Below are 13416 nucleotides of genomic sequence, written 5' to 3' on the forward strand. Positions count from 1 at the left end.
GGCAGGCTTGGGATGTGAGAGGCCACGTGCAGGTGGGTACCTGTGGCATCAGGCTGGCACTTGACCTCCAGGTCGACGGTGGACAGGCACAGCTTGTGGCCCTCCTGCAGGGCTGCCTGCTCCTTGGCGCTCCGCATGGAGCTGCCCACGCTGAGGCGGCGCCCCACCGTGGTCACCTGCTTGTAGAACTGCTTCCCTGTGATCTTGTGGTCAAAGCCCAGCCAGCTGAACTTGATCTTCACCCTGGAGGCCATGGGAGAGTGTCTGTCACGCTGCCCAGGCCCCTGGCCGGCGTGGGAGTGGGGGCAGACCGCAGGTCCACTTACGTGTAGTCCATGTCCTCTGGCCCCGGGAAGGGCTCCAGGGGCCAATTAAAGAAGCAGTTGAGGAAAACCAGCCCGGAGCAGCCAGCCCAGACCACGAGGATGAGAATGAAGGAGGCACCAAAGTCATAGATGACCTAAGAGGCACAAGGGGGCAGGGGGCAGAGTCAGGGTGGGGCAGAGTTAGCAGAGAGAAGCTGGAGTGGGCAGGGGGCACCCGGCAGTCCTGGTCTCCCTGTGCTGAGCTTTGAGGGGGGGAACATGGCCCATCAGCCTGGATGTTTGGTCACCAGGCACCTACATTTCAATCATCTCCACTCGCCCTGGACCAAATGCCTGAAGCTTGGACCAAACATCACCTCCTTGAAGAGGCCTCCCCAACCACCCATCACTGTCACAGCACTGGCTTACAGTGAACAGCCCTGGCTGAGATTTTTGACTTATGATTCATTTCCTCATCCATTATTAGTCCAGCTCCCTGAAGATAGGAATCTCTAGATTTGTCCATTGATGTTTCTCTAGCACCTTGAAGCATATACATGGTAGGTGACAAAAATATACTCAAGGAATGAACAGCTGAATGGCTCACTTTGCTCTTCTATGAAATGGGTATGACACTGGCAGGTATCTTCTTGGTGTTGAGGTGCAGTTCAGTGCATGTGACCCCAGTAGAGGGACCAGTACAGGGTCTGGTAGGTGGGAAGCCTGCTAGACTGTTATTGTAATTTTTGCCATTTATTTCCATCCAAAGAGCCCCCAGGGCAGTGGCAGACAGCTGCCCAGCTCCCCAGGGAAGGGACCAGCAGTCAGACACTGAGACAAGAAGGAGAAACCGGAGGGCTCCTTCGCACTCCAGGAACTTGAGGATCCCTAACATCCAGGGACGGTGGCCCAACCTCTCCGGACACCTTGATGCCCGGGTGGCAGGCCCGTGTCTATGACTCCTCCTCCTGCTCTGCAGCCTCTTCCCCTTGGACCTCAGGAAAGGGGATTTATTGGAGCTGGGGCCACCGCAGAGAAAAGCTGGCTCTGAAGCCCTTTCAGGAACAACAGGATTTAGAGCAGAAACCAGGGCTGATGAGCAGTGAGGTGTTTGCTCCATCCTGACCCCGTATGACTTCCACAGGCTCAGAATCCTGCCTGGGAGGGAAACAGCTGAACCAACTTGGCTGCGAGCAGCGCTCTGGCAGTGGGGAGCAACAGCCCAATGACAAGAGACCTGGGGGCAGGGAGAGGGGACTGGAGCTGGATTCAGGATGGGGGCCACTCTCTCACCTCCTTTCTTTCCCCCAGCCCTAAAATGCAAAGGCAGCTTGCAGCCACACCTTGCAGAGATATGCTTGACTTTACCATCCCCACTCTCACGCCTCCACCCCCACCCCACCCCACCCCACCCCACCCCTGGCCCAGCAGGTCTCTTTCTTACTCCCAGAGGTGCCCAGGTGCATCCTCCCAGGTGTGGGTGGGGGGAAGGGCAGGCCCCAGTGCCCACAGTGACTTCCCTCTTCGGGGAGGGCAGAAGGAGTCTCAGGAGAGGCCTCTGCTCAGACACCAGCATACGCCCTCACCTTGATTCCTGGGAAGGTGACCGCCGAGGAGGCATAGGATCCAATCATCAGGGCAATAAATGTGGACCGAAGGTCACCAAACATGTTGGGCAGCTGAAAGACAAGAAGCAGGGACAGACAGGGAGGATGAAGGAGGAAGGGGAGACAACATGATGGCATCCTCGGGCACCTCGTCTCATCTGCTCTCCTCCCTGCGTAATTCATGAGGCAGCAGTCCAGGGATAATCACTGCTAATTGCATGTTTTTTCTTCCCAGACTGAGGGTGATAAAGGAAGAAGGGGAAAGTCATGCAGAATTCAGACTCTGCACCTGCAGACAGGACTTCCTGGCTGGTAAGCGACCCTCCTCCTCTCTGCTCTGGCACAGGCTAGGGCCTTCGTTCTCTGCAGGGTTACAAAGAGATGCCAGTGAGTAAGGCAACCCTCAAAGGGAGCAAGTCTGTTAAAAATAAGAATCTATTTGAGAATGAGAGCATAATTTTATAAATAAAAATATCAGTATCCCAGAACGACCAGATGTCAGCAAAAGCCGCTTTTGATTTTGAGAAGAGTGGGTCTCTGGAAGGTGCCAATCAGAATTCTACAGTCTCTGGGGTGGATGAGGAGGCTGGCCTGGGAGTCCTGCTTCTCAATTTCTAGGTTCAAGGAGGGCTTTCTCTTCCCACCTGGAAAGATCAATGGCAAGAAAAGCTCAGGCTTTCTTCCCCATGAGGACACTCTTCCCATCTCACAGGAGCTTGTTCTGGGCCCATTTGACATGAGCTAAAACTCTCAGTGGATTCCATACAAATTCAGGCATGGTAAACTATGACAATGAGGTCATGGATTCAGACAGGCATGGGGCAAAGCGCATCCTCCCCTAACTGCAGTCTTCCATGCTCTCGCTAACCTCAGGGGAGCTCACACCACAGGCACTGAATGTTCTCCATCCACACCCACACGGTCCCTGGCATTGAGACTCGCTATCTGGATCTGCCAACCTGTTTTATTGAACTCAGGCTGCTTATACGGACCTAAACTACGTCCCCCTCCACCAAGATGTCTGGAATCATTTTGGGGTTTTATCAAACATGGCCCACGTGATGGCTGCCTGCAGGTTAATCTGTTTGCTGAACACAGGCAGTGTGAATGTATTTACCTACCTGCCCATCATCATTTCTGCCTATTTTGACCACAATTAAAGATGAAAAAGGGACATCATCCAAGTGAAAAATGTTTGTGCTTCAAAGGACACCATCAAGAAAATGAAAAGATCACGAGACGAAGAGAGAAAATTTTTATGAATCATGTATTGGATAGGGCACTCCTATCTGCAATATATAAATAACTCCGACAACTCAGAAATAAAAACATAATCATTTTTAAAATGGCCAAACAGACATCTCTGAATAGATGTTTCTCCAAAGAGGATATACAAATAGCCAGTAACCGTTATGAAAAGATACTCAGTATCATTAATCATAGTGAAATGCAAATCAAACCACAATGAGATGCTGCTTCATACCCCCTGTGCATGCTAAGTGGCTACAATAATAATTTTTTAAAAAAGAAAACAACACAACAAATGTTGGTGCTGATATAGAGTAATTGGAACCCTCCTACATTACTGTTGAGAATGTAAAATGGTGCAGTCACTTTGCAAAACAGTCTGGCAGCTCCTCATTTAAACACAAAGCTACCATATGACCCAGACATTTCACTCCTAGGTATACACATAAGAGGAATAAAAACATATGTTCACCCAAAAACATGTATGTACATGAATGTTTACAGCAGCATTCTTTATAATATGCAAAAAGTGGAAACAACCTTCATGCCCATCAATGGATGACTAGATAAACAAACTGCGGTATATCCACACAATGGAATATTATACAGCTTCAGAAAGGGATGAAGAACCGATACATGTTACAATATGAATAAACTTTGCAAAATTATGCTGAGTGAGACACCAGCCACAAAAGACCACGTAACTGTATGATTCCATTCAGGTGAAATGTCCAGAACAGGCAAATCCCTAGGGACAGAGACTAGATGAGGGGTTGTCCAGGGCTGGGGTAGAAGAAGCTGGGAAGGACAGGGAGGAAATGCTAATGGTCCAGAATTGTGATTGGGGTGGTATGATAATTCTGGTGATGACTGTGTAACTTTATAAAAACACTAAAATCCAAGGAATTATATAGTTTAGATGAATTGTATGGTATGTGGATTATGTCTCAGTGTCATTGTTAAAGAAAAAAAAAACATAAATAAGAGACTTGAGATGTTTTGGGATCCCAGGACTAAAAAGGAACATGAATAAATCCATAGTGTACGGCCAACAAAGCCATCTTGTGACATGAGGCCAGGGTGCCTCTCCAGCTTCACCACATACAACAAGTTCTTCTTCCAGCCCCCTCTGTTCACTCAGGCTTCTCAGAGAGGGTTGGAGGGAGACAAGGAGCATATGGAAACTTCCCCATCAGGAGACAGAGGAAAGGTGACATGCTCACGGCCACCCAAACACACCTAGGTGAGCATGAAATGTGCCCCATCTCACTCTTTGCACACCTGCCTCCCAGGTATGCTGCGATTCAGAGGACACCCCTCGGATCCTGGGCTCATGTATTTGGGCTGCGCCTCACTGGCTATTCCACCAAGGCAGTTTCAGGCATCTCCAGGCCCATATCTGCCCCAGGGAGAATCCAAAGATTAGCTTTGCTTGTATGGAAGAAGGAAACTGTTCCAGCCTGGAATGCATGTGAAGAAAGAAGGGATCAAAGATGGCTTAGAGGGATTTCCCTGTCAGTCCAGTGGTTAAGACTCTGTGCTTTCAATGCAGGGGGCATGGGTTCAATCCCTGATCGGGGAATTAAGATCCCACATGCAGGGCAGTACAGCCAAAGAAACAAAGCACAAAACAACAGCAACAATGAAAAGGAGGCTTGGAACCCAATCAGTAAACAAGGAGGACAAAAGCCACTCAGCACAGTCAAGCCAGGAAACGCTTCTGTCATGGTAGTCACCTTTGGGTGCAAAGAGTGTTCCCAACTTTTTGACAGGGCAAGGGGATACTTCTGAAAAGCAGACAGCTTGCTTACCAGCCCTTTCCTTCTGCCCTAACCCAAGCTAGAGGCCAAGAAAACCACAGAGCTTGGGGCTAGTGGGCAACTCTGACCTCATTTCCCGGAGTGTGCTCCCCAGAATGCATCTGGGGCAGGCAAGAATAGGGAGCTGGGAGAGGTTTCTGACTTTCCATCTGACCCTGGATGGATCCTCGCCCTCATGTCTGGACAAGGGCAGTAGCCTCCCAGCTGCCCTCCTGGCTTCTCTGCCTCTCCCTGCCTGGAACATTCTTTACAACACCCTGAAAATCCTTCCCCTCCTTAACATGTTCTTTTGGTAAGCATTGGTATACATTCCCAGGGCCTCCCAGCTGCCCTCCTGGCTTCTCTGCCTCTCCCTGCCTGGAACATTCTTTACAACACCCTGAAAATCCTCCCCCTCCTTAATATGTTCTTTTGGTAAGCATTTGGTATACATTCCCAGGGCGTACAGAGCCTGAGGGCAAACCACACTATACAACCTCCTCAGGAATGTGTACATCTCATACTTTACCTTACAGTTATTTTTTGCTGATTAGGAAAGCAATGCATGTTCACTGTAAAATATGTAGAACAAAGTACACATAAAAAATGAAATAAAAATTCCCCTTGGGGAAAAAAGAATTCCCCTGATATAGCCACATTATCATTTTGATGTAATTGCCTTCGATCATTTTCCTATAAATACCTATAATTTTTAACCAAACTGGAATCAGATACTACATATTAATTTATAAATTTTTTTCTTTTTTTCTTTTGTATATTATAAATACTTCCTAATTTATTCCTGTATTCATCTTCAACATAATTTGTAACAACTGTCTGGTATTTCCTTTTCTGAATGGTCTATAATTTATGCAACCATTTCTCTGATGTTCTCAGATCCTTTTCAATTTTTATCATAAATAACATTTTTTAATGAACATGCTTGAAGATAAACATATATGCAAATAGCTGTTATTTCCTTAAGGTAAATTCCCAAAAGTAGAATCATTTGGCAAAAGGGAATCCATGTTTTTAAGTTTTTTGTGATACTCTGTGACAAACTACCTTCCAGAAAACTTACACCAATTGGAATTGAAAAAACTTACATTTACTGATCGTTAATGACTCTGATGCTGGGAAGGATTGGGGGCGGGAGGAGAAGGGGACGACAGAGAATGAGATGGCTGGATGGCATCACTGACTCGATGGACATGAGTTTGAGTGAACTCCGGGAGTTGGTGATGGACAGGGAGGCCCGGCATGCTGTGATTCATGGGGTCGCAAGGAGTTGGTCATGACTGAGCGACTGAACTGAACTGAACTGAACTGAATGATTTTGAACACTTTTTCCTACAGTTTTTTAAATCAGTCACTTACATTCCTCATTTGTCCTTTCTTCCTAAGAGGATGTTAACTCATTCGTATTAATTTGGTATAGGCTCTTTATACACTAAAGACCTTCACAATTTGTTCCTGTACTGTTAAGTATGTTTTCCCAGTTTGTCCTTTAATGTCATAGTTGATGGTAGGGTTCTTCTGACCAATCTAAGTGTTTAAATGGGTAGTCAAAGTATTTCAGCTTTTAGTGACTACCTAACATTTGTGTCAGGGCTTCCCTGGTGGCTCAGTGGTAAAGAATCCGCCTGCCAATGCAGGAGACAGGTTTGATACCCGAGTTGGGAAGATCCCCTGGAGAAGGCAATGGCAAACCCACTTCAGTATTCTTGCTTGGGAAGTCGCATGAACAGAGAAGCCTGGCAGGCTGCAGTCCGTGGGCTTGCAAAAGAATCGGACATGACTTAGAGACTAAACAACAACATTTGTGTCAGATGAAATTTCTCTGAAAACAGTATCAAGGATGACCTTGACCAGTGAAAGCTAAAGCATAAACATCCTGGCAGTGGTCAGTGTGTGGTCACAAAAGAGCAAACACAGGCAAAGGGAAGTTTACCCTGGGGGCACTAATTATTCTTCAAATGTTAACACTAATTGTGTTTTATCCTTTAAGCCACTTCCTTCCCTTCCTCCCAAAGCTGTCATGCCTGCTAGAGGAAATTTCCCCCATTTACTTTGCCCAGGAGCAGCTTGATCAGAGGATTTTTCCTTATTATTAAGTTATAATATATGACAGCGTACACGGTTATGTTAATATATTAAATAATATAGTAGCATTATTATTATAACAAAAACTATTATTATCCTAAAAACCCTCATAACATCCTTACCAAGAAAGTGTCACTCATTACCCTCACTTAACGGTTCCAAGACTTTAGGATTAGAAAAGTCAAGGGGACTTCCCTGGTGGTCCAGCAGTTTAAGAGTCTGCCTGCCAATATAGGGTACACGGGTTCGAGCCCTGATTCAGGAAGATCCCACATGCTGTGGGGCGACTAAGCCTGTGAGTGCCCCAGTGACTGAGCCCTGTCTTAGAGACTGCTCCACAACAAAAGAAGCCACTGCAAGCGTGGGCCCCACGCGTCGCAACTAGACAAAGCCTGCACACAGCAACGAAGGCCCAGCACCACCAAAAATATAAAAGTTCTTTTAAAAAAAACAGTCAAGGGATCCCTAAGCTGGTAAGGGTCAAAACTAGAATTCAAAGCAGGTCAAGTTGATGTGCATAGCCACTGGGCTACTCTGTCTCCTGGAAAACACACACGTGGCCCCTGAAGAAGGGTCCACACTTGATTTGGAGGATCAAGGCAATTATCCTTACCTCTCACACCTCTCTCTGTTCCTTATTAAGCATCCTGTTTGTTTGCCCCACTAGAGATTTCTTACATCCTTTCCGAAGCTCCTTTTAGACCTACTTGCCTCCTCCCTCCCTGACCTCCCCCTGCTGACCTCCCCACAGTCCAGGGCAGCGCTGTCAGGCGGACCTGCCCTTGGCTGCAGACTCTCCTTTCATCTTGTCTGGGTCTCGTCCCACACTGGTCTCCACAGCCCCCTTCTCCCTCCCTCCTTCTGCCTCTGCCTGACCTCAGCTGCACATAATGGCCACTCAGAAGCCCTGGTGATGGAGTGAATGATGGCTGAGGACTGAGCAGAGTGCCTAGTGCCGGCTGGAGGGCTGGGTGGAGGGGGAAGAACCATGACTCCTGCCAAGTAGGAAGCTGCCGCCGAGCTGCAAAGACTGATGCGAGGAAAACACTCAGCAGGGGCGGTTTCCTGACCCTGGGTTCCCAACTGCTCTCGCAGGTTGGGTGTTGGGGGCCGTGTGCTGGCCCCTTCCCTGGCTCTGGGGGGCTTCCCACCACCACCACCATTAATGCTGTTGCTGCCCCCGGGGTAGGAGGGGGGCTGGAGTGGGCTCAGCCAGGCAGAACCCATACTACGAGCCGGCCTCTGAATGCCATCCCCGCGCGAGCAGGTGGTGACTCATTGGCTCAGCCCCTGGGCTGCACTGTAAACAGGGCCCGGCTCTGTGACCTTCCCAGAGGGAAAAACAGCAGCTGCAGACGGCCCCTCCCCTGGAGTGCTGGCCTCGGAGCGGCTACGGGCCGAGAATCGCCAGAAGCCTAGGCTCCAGCACAGTGAGGATGGGCGGCCCTCCTCGGAGAGCCCTGTTTAAGATGTCTCTCTTCCCAGGAGCCCCCGAGACAGGCCTGGGGCTTGCTGGCAGTCAGGGACAGAAGAGCCACCTGGCACCCGCTTTCCAAATCAGTGATCTCCGGAGCCCACCAGCTAGGGGGGCTCACCCTGGCTCTAGGGAGATGCCACGGGCCACCCAGGGTGGGGGTGGGGGGCTGGCATTTGGGCCCTCAGGCCCCTTTCAAAGGTGACCCTTGTACTCAAGCGGCTGGTGCACACACCCAAGAGCCCTGTGCCACCTGAATAGGCCAGGATCCAGGTACCAGTCTGGACTAGTGGACTCAGCATAGCTGGGCTCTTTTCTAACCCTTCACGACCGGCAGCTCCAAGCACACGCTGCCAGGTAAAGGTCCTTGTGGTCACCTTTCCGCTTCACTGCTGAAGGGGTGGGGAGGAGGGGCCCCACTTCCCCAGCCACTTTGTTCACTTTCCCAGCCAGGTCCAGCCCTCCCGAGGCACCCACTACACGTTCAGCCCACCCCTGAACGAGTCACGTGCTGGGGCAACTTCACGGAGTGGAAACCCTCTGATGGGTGGATTTTTCCCAGGCCAGTGGTGATGGGCTGACAGCTTTGGGCTCTCAGAGCACACGACAGAAACCCAGAGGCAGAGCCAGCTGGGGTCAGCAGGCAAGTCCTGCTTACCTAGCACGTGGGGCACGTGGGGACCCTCTCCTGGCCATAGAAACAGGTCACCGGAGCAGGAATGCTAAACTCCACACACGCCCCTGGAGGGGGCCATCTGTTTCACTGCTATATCCTGAATCCTCTCCCTCTCCTCCTCCTAGGTGTTCGAAGATGGACATTTACTCTGTTCTCTTCAAACTCAGATCCCACCTCCCGTGGGATCATTTCTTCCTCAGGCTCCAAGTAAGACTCCCATGAGTCAGATAGGGAAAGCCCACAGAGAAATTTTTTCATTAAGGAGCCTGGCAGCACTTTGCAATCACTTTTCCGGGAGGGTTTCAGCTCAGAACTCCCCGTCCCGCCCACGCTGACAGGGGTCAGAGTAATGAAGTGGAAAAGACATGTTCACAATGTTGGCGGCATCCACTCCCATCTCTAAGCAACCCCAGCCCTGGATCGTCGGGTGGTGGCCCCTAGACGCCACCTCAGCCGCCAGCCACTATTTTCCTCCAGCCACTGAAGCGAGTTAAAGACTTGAACAAACGCGAGGCAGTGAGCAAACAGACCTGAGTGTGCTGTCCAGATGCCCAAGAGGAGGCTGAAGCTTGGCACCTTGGGGTGTGCCCTGACCCCTGGTGACCTGCACCCTCCTCCTCTAAGGGTGTCACATCGCCCAGGACCCTCTGAGGCAGGGACCTGGGAAAGCCAGCCCACCTGGCAGGAGATCCAGCCCCTGCTCATGGGGGCAGGATCACCCCTGGATGGGTATACACACCTCTCTCACTCTGTAAGGGGTCTACAGGCTGGTGGGGAAAAGATATTCTGCGAAGTTAGGGGCCCTTCGCTAGCACCTATGGGGATAGCAGTTCACAGTCCCTGGTCATCCTTATTTATACCACAACCCCTTGGGACTCAGAAAGTTCCCCAATTAAGGTTTCCCTGGCAACACAACCCCCCTCCCGCCAGATTCCCAGGTTGTCACGGAGTGATTATCCATGGCCCCAGAGCTGTTGATTTAGGAAGCTCCTAAAGGCGACCCTGAAGACTCCTTTGTCCCCCAAATGAGAGCACGGCTGGGAGACCCAAACAGAAAGTGCCACTGTGCTGCTGGTCTGGCACCCCCAGGAGCCAATCCTGACGGTTCTGCTTTTTAAAAGATCTGGGCTGTGTCAGGACTAGATTCAGCTCTGCTCAGCAGAAGCCCCCACAGCCCAAGAACATGGCCCAAGAGCCGCAGCCTGCCCTCACTGACCTGCTTCTCAGTCCCCTTTAGAGGTCTGATCTAGGAAGGCTCCTTATCTGAAGCCTTGCGGGACAGAGGACTGCCTAGGGAGGTGCCTCGGGCCAGGGCACAGAGGAGGAAGCCGATGACAGGAAAAGCGCTTGAGGAGTAGGGTCACATAACTAGAAGGGAGCGGGTCAGCAAGGGCTGGGGTGGGGGTGAGCCCCTGCCTGCTGACAGGGAATCACGATTGAGCAGCTTCTGTGCTTCCAGACCTAAGGCTGTCAGACTTTTTCTGCCAAGGGCCAGAGAAATTCTAGGTTTTGCAGGCCATGTGGTTTCCATGCAGTGAGACTGTCACTGTCATTCACTCTGCTGTCATTAGCACAAAAGAATCAAGTGGGAGCGGTTCTGTACCAATAAAACTGTGTTCACAGAAACCTGCAGTGGTCTGGATGTGGCCTGGGGCAGCAGTCTGCTGACCTCTGCTCTAGACTCAAGAATGGGAGCCTTCCAGGGAAAAGCCACCAGCCTATCTTAAAACAGATGCCTGCTAACCAAATGCTCCAGGTGATGATCAGATGGTTTTCTTGTGTGGTTACCGTCTGGCCTGTGCAGCCTTTACCTCCCTGTGGGAGAGCAAGGAGTTAAGAGAAACACTCCTGCTGTAGTGTGTTCAGCTTCACACAGACCTTCTAGAAGCTGATGAAAGCAACAGACCCTCCCCTAGAAAGAACGCACCTGCCCGGGCACACACACACACAATCTACTTCCGGAGAATTTCAAAGAAATGCCCAGCCCTCCTGAAGCTTATTCATGGACCACACAGGGGCCTAAAAAACTTAGGGTAAGACCACTGTTCACTCAGATAGAGAACTATTTTTTGTGTGTGTATGAAAGAGGGCTTACAAAACACACACACACACAAAAGGAGAAACAACCCTGTAGAAAAATAGACAAAAGACACAAAGAAGCAATCCCAGAAGAAATACAAATGATCATCAAAAAGAGGTGGAAAGATGCTCCATCTCACTAACAATTAAAGAAATTTTAAATATGTAACATATTATTTTTCACCAGATTGAATTGGCTAATGTTTACAAGAATCTGGACAGGGTGTTGGAAGGGGTGTGGAAGAAAACTTCTCAGATATGGTGGAAGGCCAGCATCTGTGTATACCCTTTTGGGAAGACCATTTGACAGTCTGCATTAAAATTTAAAACATGCTGATCCTGGGGCCTGGCAACCCTACTTCCAGGAATTTATTTTATAGAAATACATGTACAGAGATGTTCACTTCGGCAGAATCATAAATCAGAAAAATTGGAAACCAACCCAAAAGTCCATTAGCAGGAAAATGGTTAAATAAATCATGGCAATCTACATTAGAGAATCACATAGAACTGTCTAATAATGAGGCCAATATCTAGAGTTTAAAATAATAAGATAGATTTCTAAGGACTGGCAGGAAAAGACGTAAGAGATACATTGTCAAGTGAAAAAGGCAAGTTGTAACTGTTTCTTTTGAAAAGAACTTTAGTATATGTAGATTCCTTTTTTAATACTAAAGAGTTACATTCTAAACTGATGAAGTCAGGCTTATAGGATTTTACAGTTCACATTGTACATTTCTCAAATAGTAGACTTTTTAAAATCAAACCTTTTTGTTTTATAATCATTAAGAAGAAAAGAAAACAAAAAGAATCCTTATGACCCTCCTAGCCACCCCAAAAGGATTTGTGGACCACAGCTATGATCTCATTTTGAAGACGTCCCTAAAAAGGGGATTCATGTGAGGAGGCTTTTAATCTGTCTTAGGCTTATAACGCGGAGAAGGCAATGGCAAGCCACTCCAGTACTATTGCCTAGAAAATCCCATGGATGGAGGAGCCTGGTAGGCTGCAGTCCGTGGGGTCGCTAAGGGTTGGACACGACTGAGCGACTTCACTTTCCCTTTTCACTTTCACACATTGGAGAAGGAAATAGCAACCCACTCCAGTGTTCTTGCCTGGAGAATCCCAGGAACGGGGGAGCCTGGTGGGCTTCCGTCTATCGGGTCACACAGAGTCGGACACGACTGAAGTGACTTAGCAGCAGCAGCAGCAGCAGCAGCAGGCTTATAACGAGGGCTTATTAATGAGGACTTCCCTGATGGCTCAGACGGTAAAGCGTCTGCCTACAATGCGGGAGACCCGGGTTCAATCCCTGGGTCAGGAAGATCTCCAGGAGAAGGAAATGGCAACCCACTCCAGTATTCTTGCCTGGAAAATCCCAAGGGCAGAGGAGCCTGTCTGACAAAGAGTCAGACATGACTGAGCGACTTCACGTTCAGGCTTATAACAATAGAGCATCTTTCTGTATTTCAGACCATATACTCAAGTTCAAGGGCCATCTCTTTCTCTTTTATCCTGAAATTCAGAACTGCCATGACATAGACACAGTGTGGCTCAAATAATGGGGGTGATGCCAGATTTTCATTTTTCATTTTGATGAAAGAGTTGGTCATGTTTATGCTGTCAAAGAACAAACAGAACTGGGCTCCTGCTTCACAGTGGACACAGCTGAACGGAATCGGTGCGTTTGACAGTTCTAACATACTTTGTACAGCTTCAACATGTGTCTTACCCCAGGAATTTGAGAGGGAGGGAGATACACCCATTTGAAAAAATCTATCTGGTTGGGACTTCCCTAGTGGTCCAATGGCTAAGACTCCTTGCTCCCAAAGCAGGGGGCCTGGGTTTGATTCCTGGTCAGGGAACTATATCCCATATTCTGCAACAAAGACCTGGTGCAGCCAAAGAAATAAATCATCTACCTGATTAAAAAAAAAATAAAAATGCACAAAAGAGTACAAAGTCTGTCTCCTTCACACTACCAGGGCAAGGCAACCAGAGACCCTGGATATTTGAGTCCTCCTGGAGCACACCATGTGTGCAGTCCTGGGTGGTCCTCTCTCAGCCTAACACAGACTCCACCGACTGCTCCATTTCCACAGACGTAGGCCCTGGTAGTTCACCC

The 13416-nt window shown here is 49.0% G+C and overlaps 1 protein-coding gene across 4 annotated transcripts in view; it reads right to left on the reverse strand.

Annotated features, from left to right (window-relative positions):
- Window positions 1-13416, reverse strand: part of SLC43A2 (solute carrier family 43 member 2) — a 43810-nt gene that overhangs the window by 15865 nt on the left and 14529 nt on the right. For all 4 annotated transcript variants that reach the window (XM_055403237.2, XM_088828755.1, XM_088828756.1 and 1 more), the window contains exons 6-8: window positions 1892-1984; window positions 327-460; window positions 41-243 (exon numbers count right to left, since the gene is read on the reverse strand). In XM_055403237.2, the coding sequence (XP_055259212.1) occupies window positions 41-243; window positions 327-460; window positions 1892-1984 (430 nt within the window). The remainder of the gene's footprint in view (window positions 1-40; window positions 244-326; window positions 461-1891; window positions 1985-13416) is intronic.

The sequence above is a fragment of the Moschus berezovskii genome, chromosome 20 (genome assembly GCF_049115385.1).
Source record: "Moschus berezovskii isolate FMDL1 chromosome 20, NW_MosBer_1.0, whole genome shotgun sequence".
In the NCBI taxonomy this organism is placed as follows: Eukaryota; Metazoa; Chordata; class Mammalia; order Artiodactyla; family Moschidae; genus Moschus; species Moschus berezovskii.